The sequence below is a fragment of the Misgurnus anguillicaudatus genome, chromosome 21, assembly GCF_027580225.2.
Source record: "Misgurnus anguillicaudatus chromosome 21, ASM2758022v2, whole genome shotgun sequence".
Classification (NCBI taxonomy): Eukaryota; Metazoa; Chordata; class Actinopteri; order Cypriniformes; family Cobitidae; genus Misgurnus; species Misgurnus anguillicaudatus.
In genome coordinates this window covers 50,023,615-50,043,684 of record NC_073357.2, presented here as the reverse complement: position 1 = coordinate 50,043,684, position 20,070 = coordinate 50,023,615, and the positions used below count along the sequence as shown (strand labels likewise).

At 35.9% G+C, this 20,070-nt stretch overlaps 1 protein-coding gene across 5 annotated transcripts in view; it reads right to left on the bottom strand.

Annotated features, from left to right (window-relative positions):
- Positions 1 to 20,070, bottom strand: part of LOC129449278 (protein phosphatase 3 catalytic subunit alpha) — a 113,399-nt gene that overhangs the window by 9,040 nt on the left and 84,289 nt on the right. For 2 of the 5 annotated variants that reach the window (XM_055212065.2, XM_055212069.2), the window contains exons 7-13: positions 17,845 to 17,922; positions 15,437 to 15,531; positions 7,932 to 8,057; positions 7,454 to 7,525; positions 4,955 to 4,984; positions 2,853 to 2,937; positions 2,684 to 2,781 (exon numbers count right to left, since the gene is read on the bottom strand). In XM_055212065.2, the coding sequence (XP_055068040.1) occupies positions 2,684 to 2,781; positions 2,853 to 2,937; positions 4,955 to 4,984; positions 7,454 to 7,525; positions 7,932 to 8,057; positions 15,437 to 15,531; positions 17,845 to 17,922 (584 nt within the window). Of the gene's footprint in view, positions 1 to 888; positions 2,351 to 2,683; positions 2,782 to 2,852; positions 2,938 to 4,954; positions 4,985 to 7,453; positions 7,526 to 7,931; positions 8,058 to 15,436; positions 15,532 to 17,844; positions 17,923 to 20,070 lie in introns of those variants that run through there. The other 3 variants (XM_055212068.2, XM_055212070.2, XM_055212071.2) reach the window with 2 other exon arrangements.

Here is a 20,070-nt window from a genome sequence, read left to right as displayed (position 1 = left end):
AAAATGAGTAGACTATTCCTTTAAAGCCTCCAATACTTCTTTAACGTTACTCCGGTCGGTGGACAGCACTGGCTTCCTCCAGCAACAACAAAACCTCCCAAATAAAAAATGCAAAGCAAAACCGAACTTTATCGATAATAAATATAATCATGGATTTCTTTTCAAACTCTTTTGCTTCTATGACAAACTGCTCTAAAGTTTTCTTTGGACTAACGCGGAAAACCCTTATATGGAGCTGGTTTGGGGAGTGTTTAATGCTAATTACCAACCTCGTGCGCACGGCCGCTAATGTAGAACACTCCAAATTCACTAACGTAAGAACAAACTCATGTGCGTATGCACGTGTTGTGAATTAGCCGGAAAGTTTTCGTGAGAAGTTCAAGTCCGCGTATAAATACAAAAAATGTACGCAATTATTAGACCCATAATGAGACCCAATTACCCTAGCGGATCTTATGAAAAACTTTCCATTATTGTACTCGAAGTTAACGAAAATCAAGCAGGACCAAAACATTTTACAGCTGATCGCTCTCAAAAAAGTTCAGCGACGACGTCCCAAGGATGAAAGCAGCAATGACAGTGTTCTTAATATGACAAAGTAAGTGTTTTAAGTAATGGCATTAATGTTTTTTTTTATCAGTGTATACCACTGTTCAACTAAATGAATATAACATGGCAAAGATGAATGCACATTTATATATTGATTCAAAAGATTTATAGCATTTAAAAAAAAAAGCTTTTTTTTATTGCATTTTGTGGAAAAAGTTATCAGTTTTTATAATAAATCATTGAAAATCAAATTATGGATTTGAATTTTAATGTTATTATAACCTAAAGATGCTATGTGAACGTTTGTAACAGAAACTAGCAGTTTTCATCTCGTCATAAAAAAACATGTTTAACTGGAAGTAGTCTAAATGGATTTATTGCATTTTGGAACCAAACTCTTCATATACTGTTGCGTAACACGCAAGCTGGTTGAAAAGCTTACATCAGACCTCGGTGTACATTTCTAGTAAAGCTTCTGTTGTCTCATTTTCTCATCCTGTATCCCCCACCGGGACAAAATACCCATATATACTCAATATACCGCCCAGCCCTAATGATGTGTAACTTACCAAATGTGTTAATGCTTCAAAGCCGTATTTCAGGAATTGCATGCGTTAACACTTTAACCTTCGACAGCCCTAGTGAAAACTATCAGACTACCCCATCAACAGTACACAACAGCCACACACACACACACATTAAAGCTAAAAGCTAAAGACATCAGCAGTGGTGAAGGGCCCAGCATTAGAGCAGAAGCACACTAATGTCCATAGAAAAACACAAGGGCTGGACATTGCTGTGACTCTACTAATGCTGTAGCAGAAGATCTCCTGATATCTCTCTTCCTCTGGCATGTTCAGCCACATACATAATTCCTGCTCCATATTAAATTGATGTAACCCATACACTGGAAAACTCATGACAATGACTACAAGCAAAACCTCAGTTTTAAATGTAAACCAGTGAACATGCCAGCGAGACGAGAGTAAGTTTGATTTCTGCCTTGGTTTGTGAACGACAAGCCGAGGATCAATTCATCAATTATCTTCTTTTATTGAGAGCTTGTCAGTATTTAGTGTAAAGGGGCATGATGTTACTGATGTAAGATAAGACTGAATGATCACTTCACAATGTGCTAAAATGACTTTTTTATCCATGCCCCTTAAAATTGTAGTGATGGTAAAAACGACATCTTAACATTGTGTTTCAGAAACATTGTTCCTGTTTTTGTATTCAAATTCAATATGTCCAGCATCACAATACTGCCATTATATACAATTTTTTTTTTTAAATAAGGAGCTTAAAGTCCCCATGAAACCAAACTCTAGCAGAAGACTGTACTGTCGTAGATAGACCCAATATATCCGTCACTCATCTTATATGCAGGGATGCCAATTTTTGTATTGTGAGAATATTCAAGTAGCATTGTTTGGTAAACTGAAAGCTATTAAAAGAGGATGAGCCTTACTGTATATCCTAACATCCATGTAAATGAATGAAAATTGCATTGGTAAAAAAAATTCATGGGGTCTGTAAGAGCATCCTGTAATACTCATGCAACGACCAATAAATGTAAACACCCCTTTTTTGGTTAAAACAGCTCAATTGTCGTCTTGTCAGATTTCTTCCTAAGCAAAACACGATTATAAATCTGGACACAGTGAATATGGGTTGATAATACACAGAGAACAAGTTCCAACTTTTACAAAAGCATTTGTGTGGCTCCTTCGAAGAAAGCGAAACTATGTTTAAAAACAGATGATCTGAAATATACTTGCACAACAGATTATACCTGCAGTTTCTAGGGAGACAGAAGAGTGAAGAAGAGACAAAATTTGATAAAGATTGGAAAGAGAGAGAGAGATAAAAGCCAAAGGTAAGGGAGCAAAGAGGAAAGAATATTTTCATAAGTTTCATAACACAACCACTAGGGGGAGCAAAGTGCATACACATTACAATAGCATCTGTAATATAAACGTGCTAAGCTAAAATAGATTTGATATGTGAACTAAATGTAAACAATGACATGAAGTAAATTGCATCTTTTTTATTCTAGGTTAATAGTGTTAAAAGTTTTAAGTGATGTACACATATCTGGTCCACAAAAATCCAAGCATGTGTGTGTGTGTCTTACCATTCTGGAGTTTTTCCTTCCCTCCGGAGAGAACTCCGCTGGGCAGCATGCCGGTTGGAGTGAGTCCCTTCAGCGTCAAAACACTCTCACTCTCCTCTCTATAACAAAACTTTACAGTTATACACCATACAAATGCTCTACGTATTAAAAAAACATACAGGCATCTTACCGAAGAACTGAGAAAACTCTTGCCATCTTTCCAATGGCACGGATCTTGTTCCGGATAACTTCTTTGCGTGCGGAGGCCGTGGCACCTGTGCAAAACACATGCACATACACGACGGTCAGTGTAACATTACAGCAGTCGGATCGAATCGTGGCTGATAAGTAATTTTTTTTTTTTAAATGTCAGTTCATCCAAACATCACACACACCGATCATCAACCGCATTAACATTCCACCTAAAATGCCCAATAAGACAAACAACTAAGTCAGCTAAACACAATTGTGATCTCTGAGTGTAATTATTCACACTGTTGACTGTAGGGGAATCTCAGCTGTAACGAACTTGCTGTCTCAGCACTTTAAATGCGGATCAATACGGACATTTCTCAGAGTGGTCCCTCATCACGGAAATGCATGCTAAGCATTCAGTTGGCCTGCTATTAATCTATCTAGTCATGGATACTGCGGGGTTAATCATAGTGTCGTGCTATACAAAATCTTGTGATTATGGGAAACAATAATTAAGCGAGTGCCTTGCATTTGAACACCTAGAGATTTGGAAAGCAATGCAATGATTTATTGAACACTATCTTGATACGAGATTTTGACCAGATGTTAGATTTGTTAAAGTCTCACTGTCTCTAAAAAGTATTTGAAACTGTATGAATGTCTTTGCATTACATAACAAAATATCTTCTTTTTCTTTGTGATATTTACTTTACTTAGTCTTTTTTAATGGCTTGAATAAAAAATTAACTACATTAAATTAAACTTTTTAAAAAAAATTGTGGTAGAAATTGTCTTTACTTAAACAATCAAGTAAACATCACTTAATATTTTCTGTTTTGAAGCCAAAGCTTAAAAAGTTTAGTTGATTTAACTGTTAAGCTTACAAACTCCATTAAACTAAAACATTCAAGTAAAATAAACTTACAATTATTAGGAATACACATAATCCTTCGTGCCTGAATATTTTGATTATTTTCTGCTTTTTCACAGAATAAAAACTGATAAGAACTTTTACTACTCAAATATTTGTTAATAAAATGTCATATAGGTTCAAGCTCTTCTTTTATTGATGTTGTTTTGTTGTAAATTATAATTTTGTGAAGTCATCGTTCAGGTGATCAGTGTTTCCATAAATGAACCCTGTTCAGAACAAGTACACCTAAAATTAACACTAAGTTAAGTGAACTTTATTGTTTAGGTACATTAAATAATCGTAAAGTTTGGTGAACTAAAGAATTTAAGTCAAGTCTACATAAGCACCAAGTTAAGTAAACTTAAATATGCACGTTTTGGGAGACCCCATTACTCAATTAAATTGAGGGAACAAGTTTACTCAAATCATTTGAGTTCAATCAACTTTCAGTGTATGTAATGCAATGACATTCATATATTTGAAGTGTGGTTTAAATGCATCAAATATTGTGTTGCCGTTACTTTATTTATACAGACAGAAAGAGCATTGTTACAAACAGTTACAATATGGAAAGGATGGGAGCGACAATGTGAGGTGAACTGATTTCAGAAACACACCACCATAACAATTTTTATGCCGTCTTCAAGTTTTTCTTAAAAACTCTACAAAATTTGTGGGTTATACTGTTAGAAAAAAAGGTCAAAATATATTCCAAAATATGTAAGTTCTAATACGTTTCATTAAGTGTACCAATATGTACCTTTAAAGTATATTAATATGCATCTTTTAGCTTCTAATATGAACTCTTTAGGTGCAAAGGCGCTATAGTTTTTGAAAGGGTACCGCCTGGGGTACATATTTTCACAATTTTCTTTCTGACAGTGTATGTTCACTTATAATATCAATTTTAGCAGTTTCCCTCCACACTAAGATGTCAAGTACTTTCACACAAAGTGCATTTTTAGACAGTGTAAGCAATTCACACTACAAAAAACCCTCAAAACTAATATCAATAATTCATCAAGTGCTAATGGTCTAGGTGCATCACATTCAAATTAGTATCGACATATAAGTTGGTGTATTAGTGCATCTTTGTTGTTAGCCGAGTCAACCCGCTGGGAACAGGTACAAGCAAGAGGGATGACTGCACAGTGCACACTGCATTGAATTGTGGGAGGCTGTACCTTTCTTGGGACCATATATTAGCTGGCCGTCTTAAGAACACCCCCAGAAGAAACAGAAAAAGAACAGAAGAATGATCAGTGGATGGCTAAAGAATGAAAGAACACAGGGAAGAGAGAGAGAGAGAGTGGCAAAAAACATAACCAATAACTAAAGAAAAGAGGAAATGTCACACAGAACTCTGAAATAAGATAAAGAGATGGATTAGATGCAAAAGAAGAAATCTATGAGAGACAGATGTATAAGAGAACGACTGAAAAAATGAAGTGTGAGAAATAAGTAAAAAAAATTAACAACGAATATTAAACTGTCTGAGATGGAGAGAGAGAGAGGAGAGATGCAGAGAGAGAGAAAGAGATGGAGAGAAAGTATGCGAGCATGATGAGATGTTAGTGTTTATGAGTATGAGCTCAACCTAAGCCCAGCTCTGTTTTTTAGATTTCTACTTTGTTTTCTACTTTGACTGTATGACAGACGGTACAAACCCAAAATAAAATCAGACAATAATTTTCTGAAAAAGAAGAAATGAATGATGTTAGCCAGTGCAAAACTCGACAACATGATGCTAGGCTGTGTTGTGTGGTTTCCAGAACATTGTTACGCGTGTCCTGAAGTATTATAAGAGTTTTTGAATAGACTGCAATGTGGTTGTATGTAGTTGCCTACCAGGTCACAAGAGTCAAAGCACAAAACCTAAATGTGACCACAAAACTAGTAACATAGGGCCAATTTTTTTAAAACTGAGATTCATACATCATCTGAAAGTTGAATAAATAAGCTTTTCATTGATGTATGGTTTGTTAGGACAATTTTAAAAAATAGGACAATATTTGGCCGAGATTTGGAAATCTGGAATCTGGTGTGCGGCAAAAAATCAAAACATTGATAAAATTGCCTTTAAAGTTGTCCAAATGAAGTACTTAGCAACTGTAACCACTCACAAAAATAAAGTTTTTATATATTTACCGTAGGAAGAAACTTGACTTGATCTTAACTTAAAGGATTAGTCCATTTAAAAATGTACTCACCACCATGTCATCCAAAATGTTGATGTCTTTCTTTTTTTCAGTCCAGAAGAAATTATGTTTTTTGAAGAAAACATTCCAGGATTTTTTTTCATTTTAATGGACTTTAATGGACCCCAACACTTAACAGTTTTTTTCAACAGAGTTTCAAATGACTCCCAAACGAGGCATAAGGGTCCTAACCAGCGAAACAATTGTCATTTTTCACAAGAAAAATAAAAAATATGCACTTTTAAACCACAACTCCTCGTCCATCCCCGGTCCTGTGATGCGCCAGCGCGACGTCATGTTATTGCGTAGTGATGTAGAAATGTCACGTGTTACATATATGAAAAGCACATTTGCGGACAATTTTAAACAATAAACTGACATAGAGACATTAATAAGTATTATTCGACATACAACAACGTCGGAACGGTCCTCTTTCTCCACACTTGTAAACACTGGGGCGGAGTTTCGCATTCGTCATCAGTGACCTTTTGACGTGATGACGTATTACGTGAGGTTGCGCTGGCGCGTCACAGGACCGGAAATAAACGACAAGTTGCAGTTTAAAAGTGAACACTTTTATATTTTCGTTTCGCTAGATAAGACCCTTATGCCTCGCTTGGGATCGTTTAGAGTCATTTGAAACTGCAATTTTAAACTGCATTAAAACTGTTACCTGTTGGGGTCCATTAAAACTAGAAAAATCCTGGAATGTTTTCCTCAAAAAACACAACTTCCTCTCGAATGAACGAAGAAACACATCAGCATTTTGAGTGACATGGTGGTAAGCAAATTATTTCAATTTTTTTTTAAGAAAATGGACTAATCCTTTAATATCCTAATGATTATTGGCATAAAAGAAAAATCATTAATTTGACCCATACAATGTATTGTTGGTTACTTCTACAAATAAAACTTAAAGCCCCCCTAACATAGAAAATGCACTTTTAAATGTGTTTCTAGAAGAAAATGAGTCGCCATTGTGTGTGCAGAAACATCATGTTTTTATACAAATCCATCTATTCTCCTTTAAACTGTAAGGGACCCTGTTTTGGCTCTGCATGTTTGTTTTTGCCATTTTTACATATGATTATTGCAATATACACTACACTGTGATATCACTACAATGTTCCTGTTATTACCTGGTATCTACTACTGTATCTGGCTTACAGCCTAAAAAAAAACTGTTGGGAATGGAAAGGCGGTCCATATGGTCAGACTCCACATGGCAAGTGATGTCATTTCCAGTTGATGTTGACGTGTGTCTACTACACCGCCCAACATTGTGCTGCATTGTACAATATTTAAACATTAGTTAGATTTTAACAGATTCATTAAACAGATGAAATCAAGCAGACTGGGTTGAAAGCGTTCCTGTAACTGAAGATCATCGGATTGCGCCCCCTTGTGATCCAAACAGGCACTTGACCTGCAAGACATAAATGGCTAGAGAGAAACTAGATGTTGTGTGTGTTTGGGCCTTCTTACCATCTATCTCTTCATCAGTGGTCAGCTCATCATTGGAGCAGATGCTCAAAACATTTACCAGCATCTCAGTGACTAGACGAAAGAGAAAAAGTTTTGTAGTTGCATTTATTGAGGATTTAAAAGTATAACTATTAGCATAAAATATGCATGCATACAAAAAAATATAACATAAATAATTGAATTACAGACTTTGATAGTAAATTACAAAGACCATAGTGTTGCTATTGTAGCAATAATGCACAATCTTAAATATTTTTTTCATTTTTAAATTATAATCTATCTTCATTTTAATGATATTATATGCAGATTTTAATTATATCAGTTCAGATGACCTCAGACTTTTTGACCCATGCAAGAATTTAAAATAGTGATTAAATGTCTTGATTTGTAAGTGTGCAATGCTAATGGTAAAAAACATATCTTTTAACCCAACTTGTGGATTCAGATTAAAACAATGGTGAGGAAACATATGGTTCACCTTTCTCTCCAACAAATGGCAAAGACCAAGTGAAGACGTCCATGAAGTTAGGGAGCCAGTAGGGATGTGGAGAGCAGTTAAACTGCCGAATGTTCATGACATTATTCTCATATTTCAGCACAGCAGCTATAAAAGGTAGGAAAGAGAGACAGGGAGATAGAGAGAAAGGGAGAGAGAGAAGTTGGTGTAAAAGATACAGCTGGATTCTGTCAGTTTACATCAGATCTCAACACAGTCTCAGATGTACATGCGCGCACACACACACACACCCTGAAGCATCTGTTAAAATTGTCAGTATCCCTAAAATCAGTCCATCAGCCCAATTTAGAGACCGCCATGTGAAAACTACTTCCTACAGCTGTTCGACATGTATCCAAATGTCTTTCAATGCTTCAATGATTTGATCCAAGTCACAGATCGATGTCTACATATGGCTTTAATGGATGTGGGCAACAATACATCTTTACCATCAGCAAGCGGGTGATTGAAAGGTAAACATAGTTTTGTCCCATGACACATATATGACACATGGCACTAAATAGGCTTCTTTTCAGTATTGACATTAATGCATTTTAAAGATATTCAGTGTTTTAGTCTTCATCCCAGCGTGACCCTGGTGACCTATGTGCGCGTGCCCCAGATCTGCCGAAAGATAACACCGTGCATCACAGCGTGTGGAGGGGGACTTTCCCACCCCATCTTCTTAGTAGCATTTGAGAATAGCAGGTCGTCAAACACGGAGCCCGAGGCTAGCGGGCATCAATCACATGTCAAATACCAGACGTAACAGACCTGAAGATATGATGGACATAAACACGCCTTAAATGTCACTTAGGTCTACTAACTATATGTCTCGGTGGCTTATGTCTAATCTGAAATTACATCATCTTGTTAATTAGATAAAATATTATCTTTCCGCAGTCTATAATTAGGTGGTGGTCGACGCCATAAATGCTGACCTTAAAGTCCACCCACAGAAACGGCATGACGTTCTGCCTGACAGAGAGAGAAAGCGAAGGTTGTATTGTTTGAAAATTAAGTTACAGTATAGGTTTCTCATTAGACAATTAACAATGTTTTTATAGGTTTTACTGAGCAAAGAGATAAAAAACTATTTTAAAAGTTATGTGAAATGGCATGTGCAGTTCTATACACTACCACTAGGTGTCTCTTGAGTATACAAACAAATATAAAATCAAATTTTAGGCAAATATAAATGATTGCCATTGAAATCCTGTCGAATTCAACCAATCACATAACGACTTCAAAACTGATATAGTGTTTCCTAATTTGTGATTTTTACGATCAGTGATTTTCACGAACGGTCTGCGAGTGTGAAGTCTGAGGCTAAGTCTAACCCCATGCCCGAAATCGTATACTGTGACATACTGAATTAGATGAATTTCCTACTCATCGTCCGTTAAAACAGTATGCTCTATATACAGTATGCATTTGGGTAATGTGAATGAAATTCAGATGTACTACATCTGCCATGTTTATACAACACATGAAATATGTCGCCATGTCAACAAACGAGCCAATAATTCTAATACATTTTATTTATATAGCGCTTTTAACAATTGTTTAATAGTTCCAAAGCAGCTTTACATTAATAAAAATAGGAGAAAACTGAAAAATCATAAGACAACAAAGTAGCAAAGTACAGTGGTTAAATTTAATCCGGGTGCTTCTTGTGAAATTAGACTTGAAGCATTTTGATAAAAAAAGTAAATGCAAAGTAAGTTTATGTACTTTTTTGCACATGATTTCAAATTCCATCATACAAACCAATTTTGTTGTTTTTTCCATATTTAAGGGGAAAATTATTATTACCGCAATGTGTCCATGACTGGATTTGAGTTCTTTGACATGGAAATATTTAAAATCTAAATAATCTAATAAAAAATCTAAAAAATAAAAAGCTTCAGTGCATGTTATACTATAAACATGTACAGTAAAGAAACATGTGGTATTTGGTGATCATTGGTAAATGTAGAGACAATAATAAGGAATATAAATGAGTCCAAGACCAATTTTCTCATCCTCCGCAACAATTTTCAATCATTGTTTAAGCCCTCAAGGAACTAACATTTTCAAAAACAAAAAAAAAATTGTTGCAAGGGGCATAATTGACTGTGACACTCAAGATGGCTACCAGGTAAGCAGTTCTAATTTTTTCTCCAGATAAAAGTTGAAAAGTACCTAGACAACTTTTTAGTTCTCATTACCAAAACATTTTGGAAAATGAGTTTGTAAATGCATATATTTAATGTAATATCATGTTGCGGTAATTAGGGATGGGCATGATTAGTCGACGATTGATAATTGATCGTTAAAAATTTTGTCGATGACGTTAATTTGTTATTGATTAATCTAATACTTTTTTATCTAATGCAGGTTGCATTGCCTAGCGTAGCGTGTGTCTTGAAGCAATTCAATGAATTTCACTGTGTGGCAGCAATTCAACATTTTACCACCAGGGTGCAATATTTGACACCATACTCCGTTATCTGTGACCTTCCATTTTGATTTCAAAAGAATAATCATGAAGAGGTCATGATTTTTTGGAACAAATGAGTTCTCTGTTTAAGAATGCGCCTCACAGCTGCAGGTTCCGCTGCTTTAGAGCATCGCATATTCAAGCGCATATATGTTCCGTTTGTGTAACTAAATGTAGTTTAACTGTCTGCCACAAGTTGATCTTGTAATAAAGGTCTCATGGAGGAAAACACGCTGTATTTTTTGTATTCAACATTTTTAATTATAAAAGTTAAATAATTATTTTTTATTATAAAAATATAAATGATTAATCGATAGTCGATCATAAATTCTCCCGACAATCGACTAAAAAAATTTAATCGAATGCCCATCCCTAGCGGTAATGATAACTAAAAAATGTAAATAATTCTATAGGAAATATTTTTAAATCCTCTAAAAATAATGGTTATAGTAAGTTCAGACCTTAATCTTATATGTGCAAAAAATTGTCTGAGGTCAAAAAAATGCTGGACTCTAAATCTGGATTTCGTGAGAATCGTATATAATGTAACGTATATGTAACGTAATTCTAAGTTAGACTAATGTCAGCTGACTCGCAAGGGGTAGAAAAAATATCCAGGAGATTAACTTGGATATAAACAAGCGCAAAAGAAAATTATGACAGAATTTTTATTTTTGAGTGAACTATCCCTTTATGTTATAGTAGACATGGGTCATGAAGTCATTAGACAAGTTTATAGTGAATAACCAGTCTATATTTAAACAGCTTGTTCTTTTTTTGTGATTTTGTGTTTTCTACATAAAATCATCCTACATAATGTAAAGAAATGTTTGTGAAAATATAACCTTGATCTTTCACATTGACTAAGGCCATGTCAAAGATTAAAATCAATGTGAAATCAGTGATTGAAATCAAACTTTGATGCTCCTAATCTCATCATTCAATTATGAGACTTTAGCCTGGATTTCACAGAGAGGCTCACAAATATGTCATACCTCATCTGCATTACTGTCCTTTTTGTTTTAAACCCTAGATTTTGTAAGATTAAAAAATGCTGTGTTTTCATAAAATATGTGTTTGATTTAAGCTTATTATGCAAATGTGAATCTCTAGTAAGCTTAAAGATATTTTATCTGAAAACAAGACAAAAATACTGATTAAGAAAATTAAGATGAACCCAAGCTTAGAAAACAGCCAGTAGATTGCACAGATGTGAAGAATTTCCACATGAGAGGCAACGCTGTATAAAAATATTTTATTTTCTACCATCTGGCACCACCACTTTTTTCTTTCCTTTGTTCCTGTACACTTGGCAATGACATCTAAACCTTCCAGGACACAGGATGCATAGGCTTTCCTACTGACCCATGACCCTATATTCAAGCACAACAGTTCGGAAACACTTTCTTCTCTGTTGCCATGGCAACCTGGCTTATGCTATGGAATCACATATACAAAGATCATGGTGTACAAGCCTTTAAAATTAAAATCATGAACACCACGTCTAACGTTGAGATCAGGTTCCACTGAATATCTTAGCTTCTCAAACCCACAAAAAATGAACAGAGAGAGGAATCCACCACATTTCTTATTTAGACTCGTCAGTATTGCTCCAACGACATATGAAGGAACGCTCTGCGCTTTAATCAATACCCCGAATGAGCTCAGCACGCTGGCAGAGACAGTGTCCATTACCCCTGTTGTTTTCTATAACGTTCTCCATTATGAAATCCAAACGGAGGTTACGGGATCATTAATGACTATGAAATAGAAAACCCTGCCAAAACAAATGCTGCCCTGGTTCGCTAGTATCTGTTGTGTGGTGCTATCTGTGGTGCTATCGTGCCTTGTCAGGGGTTGCTTGATTGACTCTATTTGCGCAGTCAGGCCTGTGACGTTCATGGTCAGAGCATGATGGACAGCTAGTGGCTCAATCTGGCAACCCCTGTGTGATGGATAACCTGGGCTTCCCCCACAGGGCTAGATTTACAGCAGCGGTCGATTGGCCATCAATCTCCTTGCACATTCACGTCCCGACTTCATTTGGAGGATAAAAAGGTTCGATTCTCCCCTCCTCCATACTTGGCTGCTTAATTCAGACTAGAGAATAATTGAGTTTTGCAGGTCCGACACCCCTTGAGCGAAAAAATTAAGGGAACAGGAGAGCAAAAGCGACAACATTAACACGCTTATAATTTTATTTATAGGGTCCAAGGAAAATAAGTGCTTCTGCCATAATGACCTTGAGTCATTCAACAAAACTATACCTGTTAGAGCTGCAACAACTAATTGATCAAATCAATAAAAATTGATTATGACATTCGTTGTCAATAAATTTCATTATCGATTAGTTGGTCTGTGACGTCACATGCTCCCGCACCACCGTCGGCCAACATGCACAAGCATCAGGTGCTGTTTCTTTATACAGTGCGAGCTGCCTGCTTAAAGTCAGTCACGTTTTATTCATACAATGCAAGCTGTGCGCTCAAAGTCAGGTGCTGTTTCTGAATACAGCGCAAGCTCACTTTTACTTCATACAACGCGAGCTGCACGTTTATTCAAGCGATCTCTTGACCAGCTTGGTTAAAAGCACGAAAGCAAAATGCATCTGTTTTAAAGTCAGGAGGAAATCCAGGTTTTTATTACTGTAACAACGCATGTGTGTGATTCTCTCGAAGTCCGTGTCCAGCATCAGAATATAAGAAAAACCTGGAGCCAATTATTTTTTTGCACATATAAGATTAAGGTCTGAACTTACTATAACCATTATTTTTAGAGGATTTAAAACATATTTCCTATAAAATTATTTACATTTTTTACATTATCATTAAAAATAATTATCATTACCGCAACATGATATTACATTAAATATATGCATTTACAAACTCACGTTTCGGTAATGAGAACCAAAAAGTTTTCTAGGTACGACAAACAAAATGTCAACTTTTATCTGGAGAGAAAAAATAAGAACTGCTTACCTAGTAGCCATCTTGAGTGTCTCAGTCAATGATGTCCCTTCCAACAATCTTTTTTAAAAATATTAGTTCCTTGAGGGCTTAAACAATGATTGAAATTTGTTGCGGAGGATGAGAAAATTTTTCTTGGACACATTTATATTCCTGATTATTGTCTCTACATTTACCAATGATCACCAAATACCACATGTTTCTTTACTGTAAATGTTTATAGTATAATATGCACTGAAGCTTTTTATTTTTTAAATATAAATATTTCCATGTCAAAGAACCCAAATCCAGTCATGGACACGTTTCGGTAATGAAATTTTTCCCTTAAATGTGGAAAAAACAACAAAATTGGTTTGTATGATGCCATTTGAAATCATGTGTAAAATAGTACGGGAAGAGATGTTTGTAACTGTATGCTTCTTATTTTGATAATCTTACTTTGAAATTCTTAATATTCATCAAGGTCTAAAGCTGAAAATCTGTGGCAAAATTCTCAGCACATCCCTGAAGACTCAATTCATTTTGTTAATTGATATTTTGACATTTAAAGATGTTTTACTATTTAAAAGCTGCACAAACCTTTTTTATTTAAGGCTTAAAATATCTAGATCAAAAATATTATATTAGTACAACTCTGTAGTAGTGTCTGGCTTTTGCACTTTTAAAAGTACACTTCTACATGTGAATACCCTAATTTAGTGCCTTATTTAGCTATAATACCTGAAAACATCTTATTAAGTAAATATTTATATTTTATTTGATTAGTCGATTAATTGAAAAAATAATCGCCCAATTAATCGATTATAAAAATAATCGTTAGTTGCAGCCCTAATCCCTGTATTCACTTTACATACATAAAGAGAGAGTTTGAAGCAAAGACTAATAAAATGTCTTTAAAAGTGAGGTGAAAATTGTGTCTGTCTGCCATTGGTTGAACAAACGGATAATCTTACCCACAAACTTAGACTATTGTTTGAGTCAAAGTGGCTGTCTTAACAAAAATTCTAAATTGCGCCAATACACACTGTACGCACACCCTTGCTTACGCAGAAAAAGGCCTTTAAAATGACTGGCCAAACAAACAGAGCACCGCAATCTCATAGTGTTTACAAGTTTTGGAGTAAAGCATCCAACCAATGGATTAACAGTTTTCTCTGCAAAATAACTAAAAATAAATAAATAAATAAAGTCAATGATATCACTATGCAAGTCAAATAGTCCTTAAGTAAACAAACTTTCTAAACAAAAACACTATTACTGAAAGTTCAGGAATGTTGCTGCAATGTTATAATAGCATTACAGAATTAACTTTTATTTACTGCTACAAAGAGGAGTAATTGCTTTTTGCTCTTAGAGTAATGCACGGCAGGCTATTTCAAGGTCATTAGCTTTGAACCGGCAAAGCCTGGATTAGATGTTCGACTAGTGAACTGTTAGTGAGCCTGTAGTAAATACATCAGCTACTGTAAACAGCTCAAAATATCCAAACTTTTCTAAAAAGGGAAAATCTGTGTAAATACATCTAGACGCTCATCTACCAGATGAAAGTGCAAATTTAACCCATCTCTAAGTGTAACGTGGCACTGCAGAACCATTTAGTGTTCATGCTGTTGGCATGAGGACATAAAACGAAACCTACGGACAAGGAGAAGACAACAGAAGCGGACATACAGATGTCGCTGACAGACGGTTAAACACATAATCACATCAAGGTCTGTGTGTATGTGGGTGTCCCGCTGCGTTTGTGAGATACTCTGCAATTCCCGACTGATCCATCTTCACCTTTTCATTATCTGCAAATGGATGAAAATGCAGCCTGGCAAAATTATCTCCTCTCTGGCTTTCTGTCACTCTCTGAAAATGCTGGCTAACTTGGGCATGTCCATCTTGCAGCTCAGCAGGGACACAACAGCCACAGCTGAAGCCCCTGCAGTCATACCCCTCTCTCCCTCTCTCTCTTTCTCTCTCTCTCTCACATACACACACACACACACACACACACACACACACACACACACACACACACACACGCAAAATACCTTTGTTATTGTAGACATCTAAATAGTTGGGAGCTGAGAAGATAGTGATGAGAGAAGGGAAGCCCGTAGTTTGACTCTTTCTGTACATGCGATACCTGTTGGTGAAAAGATCATCATCATCCTCTGTCCTCAAAATAAGAATCAGTAAAATCTGTGCATTTTGTGCATTGTAAACTAAAACATTTAGATTTCAATTGCAAATTGTGCTCTTTTCAATATATCACTGGCATCCATAACTACAGGGTATTGTAGTCATGTTTACAATGTAAAAGACTTCTTGTCTTTAAAGGGGTAGTTCAATGGAATTTCAAGCATTCTGACTTATTAACACAGTTATACAGTTGTTTCCTCATGCTAAACGTAGGCAAAGTGTCAAAAAGCAGTTGGGCGTGTTACAGAGTATTTCTGTGCCGAATGCACTTCGCCAGGGTTCGTACAAGTTTCTGAAAGTTTTTTTCGATTACAGGTCCAGCTGACGTTTCAGGGGTTTCAATACGTGCACTTCTTTATATGGGCACTTCCCCTGGAAAACCCCGCCCACCCGTCAATCTGCGGGAGACACTAGAACTTACAAACATCATATCACGCGACACAGCTTGTTTAATTTCAAAAGTCAACAATGGCACGAAAGAAGAAGTGTGTTTTTGGATGTAAGGAGAAGAAATAGTTTATTATCCGGGGTAGCAGCGGAGTTTTGCTTGTGTGTTTGATACGCTGGATTTTCCCAACCGGGTCACGAGTTGCATGCGGTAAGTAAGACTTCTGTCTTATGTTGGAAATAGGCACGTGCATATTATATAAATGACACGAACATGTAGTGAATCATAAGTTAAACAGTGTTGTATAGTGTTGCATGACTCGTACTCGCTCCTCCCGCGGTAGTAACTCCTCCTTCATTATTTCGTACGTTATCAATTCTCTAAAGCTAATCTTTCTTTTATAAATCTGATTAAACTAAAGACTCTTCTGAGATAAAAAGTAGTATTACATCCTTTATAGGTACTCCAGATTAACATCAGAAATGCAGAAACAGCGTGTGTTACGTGAGCTTTAATATAACCTGTGAAAGTTATAAGTAGTTTTGTTGTCATCTGTACAATGGAAATATAAAGCTTGACTTGGCTCTGGTGTGTATAATTTTCAAGATGCATAACTGTATATTTGTGTATAATTCACAAAATGTATGCCCATTATAAAAGGTCTGGATATTGACTGGGTAGTGATACTATAATAACCTATTCTAATATAACCAGCATTAAGCATCTCGCCCTGTCATAAATGTCACTTTCACAAACCACTTCCATTTGTGTAGTGATCATCGGCATAGCTTTGATGTATTTTTCATATTAATCTGCTCTATTCTCAGTATAGTGGTGGTGTAATTATTAAGAATCTGGGCTGGGGTGCTAATACAAAATTTGCTGTGATCTCAGTCCATCTGCGAGCAAGACATCTCGTTGCTCTGGGGGAATCTCCTGCTAGTGCACCGCAACTAGCTCTAAATCAAAAGCGTTTGCTAAACCGCAAAAAACTTCCATTGGTGTTGCCCTAATTTTCGACACCCTGCTGTTATAATCAAAGAGTCTTGCAGAGTGCAGCCTATTCAAACAATGACTCTACAATAATCAATGAACGCCCTTAAAGCTCTCACAGCCTGACTTAACAAAATTGGACAAATCTGAAGGAAATATCAGCTGCAAATGCTCAGCCCATCTCATAATGCGATTCTACAGGGAGTAATAAAAGGATTTCCTTCAGGTAAAAGCACAAACACATGCTTTGCTAGCAAATCCTTTGGTATAACTTAATAGACTTTCTGTAAAACTTTGATATAGTTCTATGATTTTCAGATGGGATTCTTCGAGCAAGGCACCTTGTTTCTATAAGGGCCTGGCAATAAGTTTTACCCTCTGAATTTAATTTAATTTTCAGGGGCATTTATCTTTATAAAGGCCTTTTTAGATTTATATTAGGGCTGTTAAATGTTCAAATGTTTAATTAAATTAATCACAAGATGTGATTTTTTTTGAATGCTTGAAATTAAATGTGTGGAGAAAATAACAAACATGAATAAAAAAATGACTTTAGAAAGAAACAAGGATGAAAAGCATTCAATCAGAGCCCTAAACAGATCTCATTTAATAATGTTTAAAATGCATATCAGGGTGAGGCCATAAAAAGTTTCTTGATAAAATTAAAGAAGAACATTTTTGCAAAGGGTGGCTACTCCATATTTTACACTTCTGTGGTTGCCTGTGTAATAAATGTGTTTATTTACGTATCACATCAAAGGATAATCAACTCCATAATTAACAAATCCTATAAAAAATCATTAAGAAACTGTGTTTTTAGTATCTAAACCAGTTGCTTTCCACAACAGAAAATCTAAGATGTTGTGCCAGACTCACCCAGCATCCTGTGCTTCATGGGCTCTGATGACAGATAATAAGTTGTTGTGTTGTAGAAAATCACACACAGCAGGATAACTGTAGAAGAAAAGAAAGTGATGTTGAGTATAACAATGTAATAAACAGTGTTAAGGCATCTTCATTTTAAGGAAGTTAAGCATCCATTTAAAGGAATAGTCTACTCATTTTCAATATTAAAATATGTTATTACCTTAACTAAGAATTGTTGATACATCCCTCTATCATCTGTGTGCGTGCACGTAAGCGCTGGAGCGCGCTGCGACGCTTCTATAGCATTTAGCTTAGCCCCATTCATTCAATGGTACCATTTAGAGATAAAGTTAGAAGTAACCAAACACATCAACGTTTTTCCTATTTAAGACGAGTAGTTATATGAGCAAGTTTGGTGGTACAAAATAAAACGTAGCGCTTTTCTAAGCGGATTTAACTATATTTTATGGCGTAATAGCACTTTTGGGAGTACTTCGACTCGGCGCAGTAACACCCTCCCTCTCCCATTATGAGAGGGAGAAGGGGAGCGGACTTTTCAGGCGAGTCGAAGTACTCCCAAAAGTGCTATTACGCCATAAAATATAGTTCCTCTTTTAAAACCGCTTAGAAAAGCACTACGTTTTATTTTGTACCACCAAACTTGCTCGTATAACTACTCGTCTTAAATAGGAAAAACGTTGATGTGTTTGGTCACTTCTAACTTTATCTCTGAGCTAAATGCTATCGAAGTGTCGCAGCGCGCTCCAGCGCTTACGTGCACACACACAGATGATAGAGGGATGTATCAACAATTCTTAGTTAAGGTAATAACATATTTTAATATTGATAATGAGTAGACTATTCCTTTAACATATTAATTACTGCTTTATGACATTAAGGACAAACTAACTATGCATGTTAGAATAAACATGTATATGAACATGTATAAACTTGTTAGACAATGACCTCCTCATTTAATAGACAACAAAATAAAAAAATGTTGACTTTAAATTTTCATTAAAAAGCACAATGAGCTACATATTAGCCCAAATGCCAAAAACAGCCTAATCAGAGGTAAACAAAGCGAAGTCTGCCATTTATTTAATTTGAATAAATGTTCATGTATTTTAATCTTGACAACAAATTACAGCAAAACTAACAGCTTCTGCAAGATTAACTATAGTGATCATTGTTCATTATTTTATGCAAATGATCACTCACTCAAGACGTTTGTTTGACATGTTTTTAATTATTTCTGAAGTCAACTAATCAACTGGTTTAATGACATTAATAGATAATTTCAGTTAACAGTAAAAGCTCTGGAAGAAAACTACACTAGCGGTTACATCAAACTGCACATAATTTCATCCTAGGCAAAATCTAGGGTCACTGTGCGGACAGAGGGGTCACTATATTGACATTTTAACAATCTAAGTTAACAGGACACGTCAAACACATTCTGGTATTTACCTTTGGTAAAACTGTGTTGCAGCCTTGCCACCCAAATGAAATATTTATAATGATATTCATAAGACTGTTCTCGGATAAACGTTTTCAGTGTGAGCAGATCTTTTTAAAGGGCACAAATTATGCAAAATCCACTTTTACAAGGTGTTTGGACATAAATGTGTGTTGGCAGTGTGAAAACTAGTGTCTAGTGATTGTCTAATCGTCAGCCTGTGAGATGGCCGATACACAATAGTTTACTATTGTATTTATTTGTTCGATTTTTATATTCATTTATGACAAGTCACTTGATTGTTGGACAAAAAAAGCAGATTTTCTCTAAAGGAAACAATGACTGCAACCTTCTTAAAATTGATGCCATTAATCCGATCGCATCATAAATGCCCTGGCACTCTAAAATTTCCTACGTGCCAGGGAGCGGGAACAACACACAACCTGCGCGCATAACATCCCCTCTAGTGTAAAAAAATGTCAAAGCGGCTTGTATTACAAGCTCATGTGCGAGCCGAGGAAGAGTCCCGAGGAAGAGTCAGGAGTCCATGCCGCCCGCGTTCAGGCCCAAGCAAGAGTCCAAGAGACGCCCACTACAAGTCTGGGTGTGGGCAAGAAGGAATCTGTGCACGATACAAGCTTTCTCGTGCAAAGTGAAGCCCACAAACCCTCTTATGTGCGGAAAAGCATGCAATGCGCATGTTAATGTGAAACTATGAGGATTATAATAATAACTATCGCCATGAAAGCCTGCCATAGACCATATGTCTGACAATC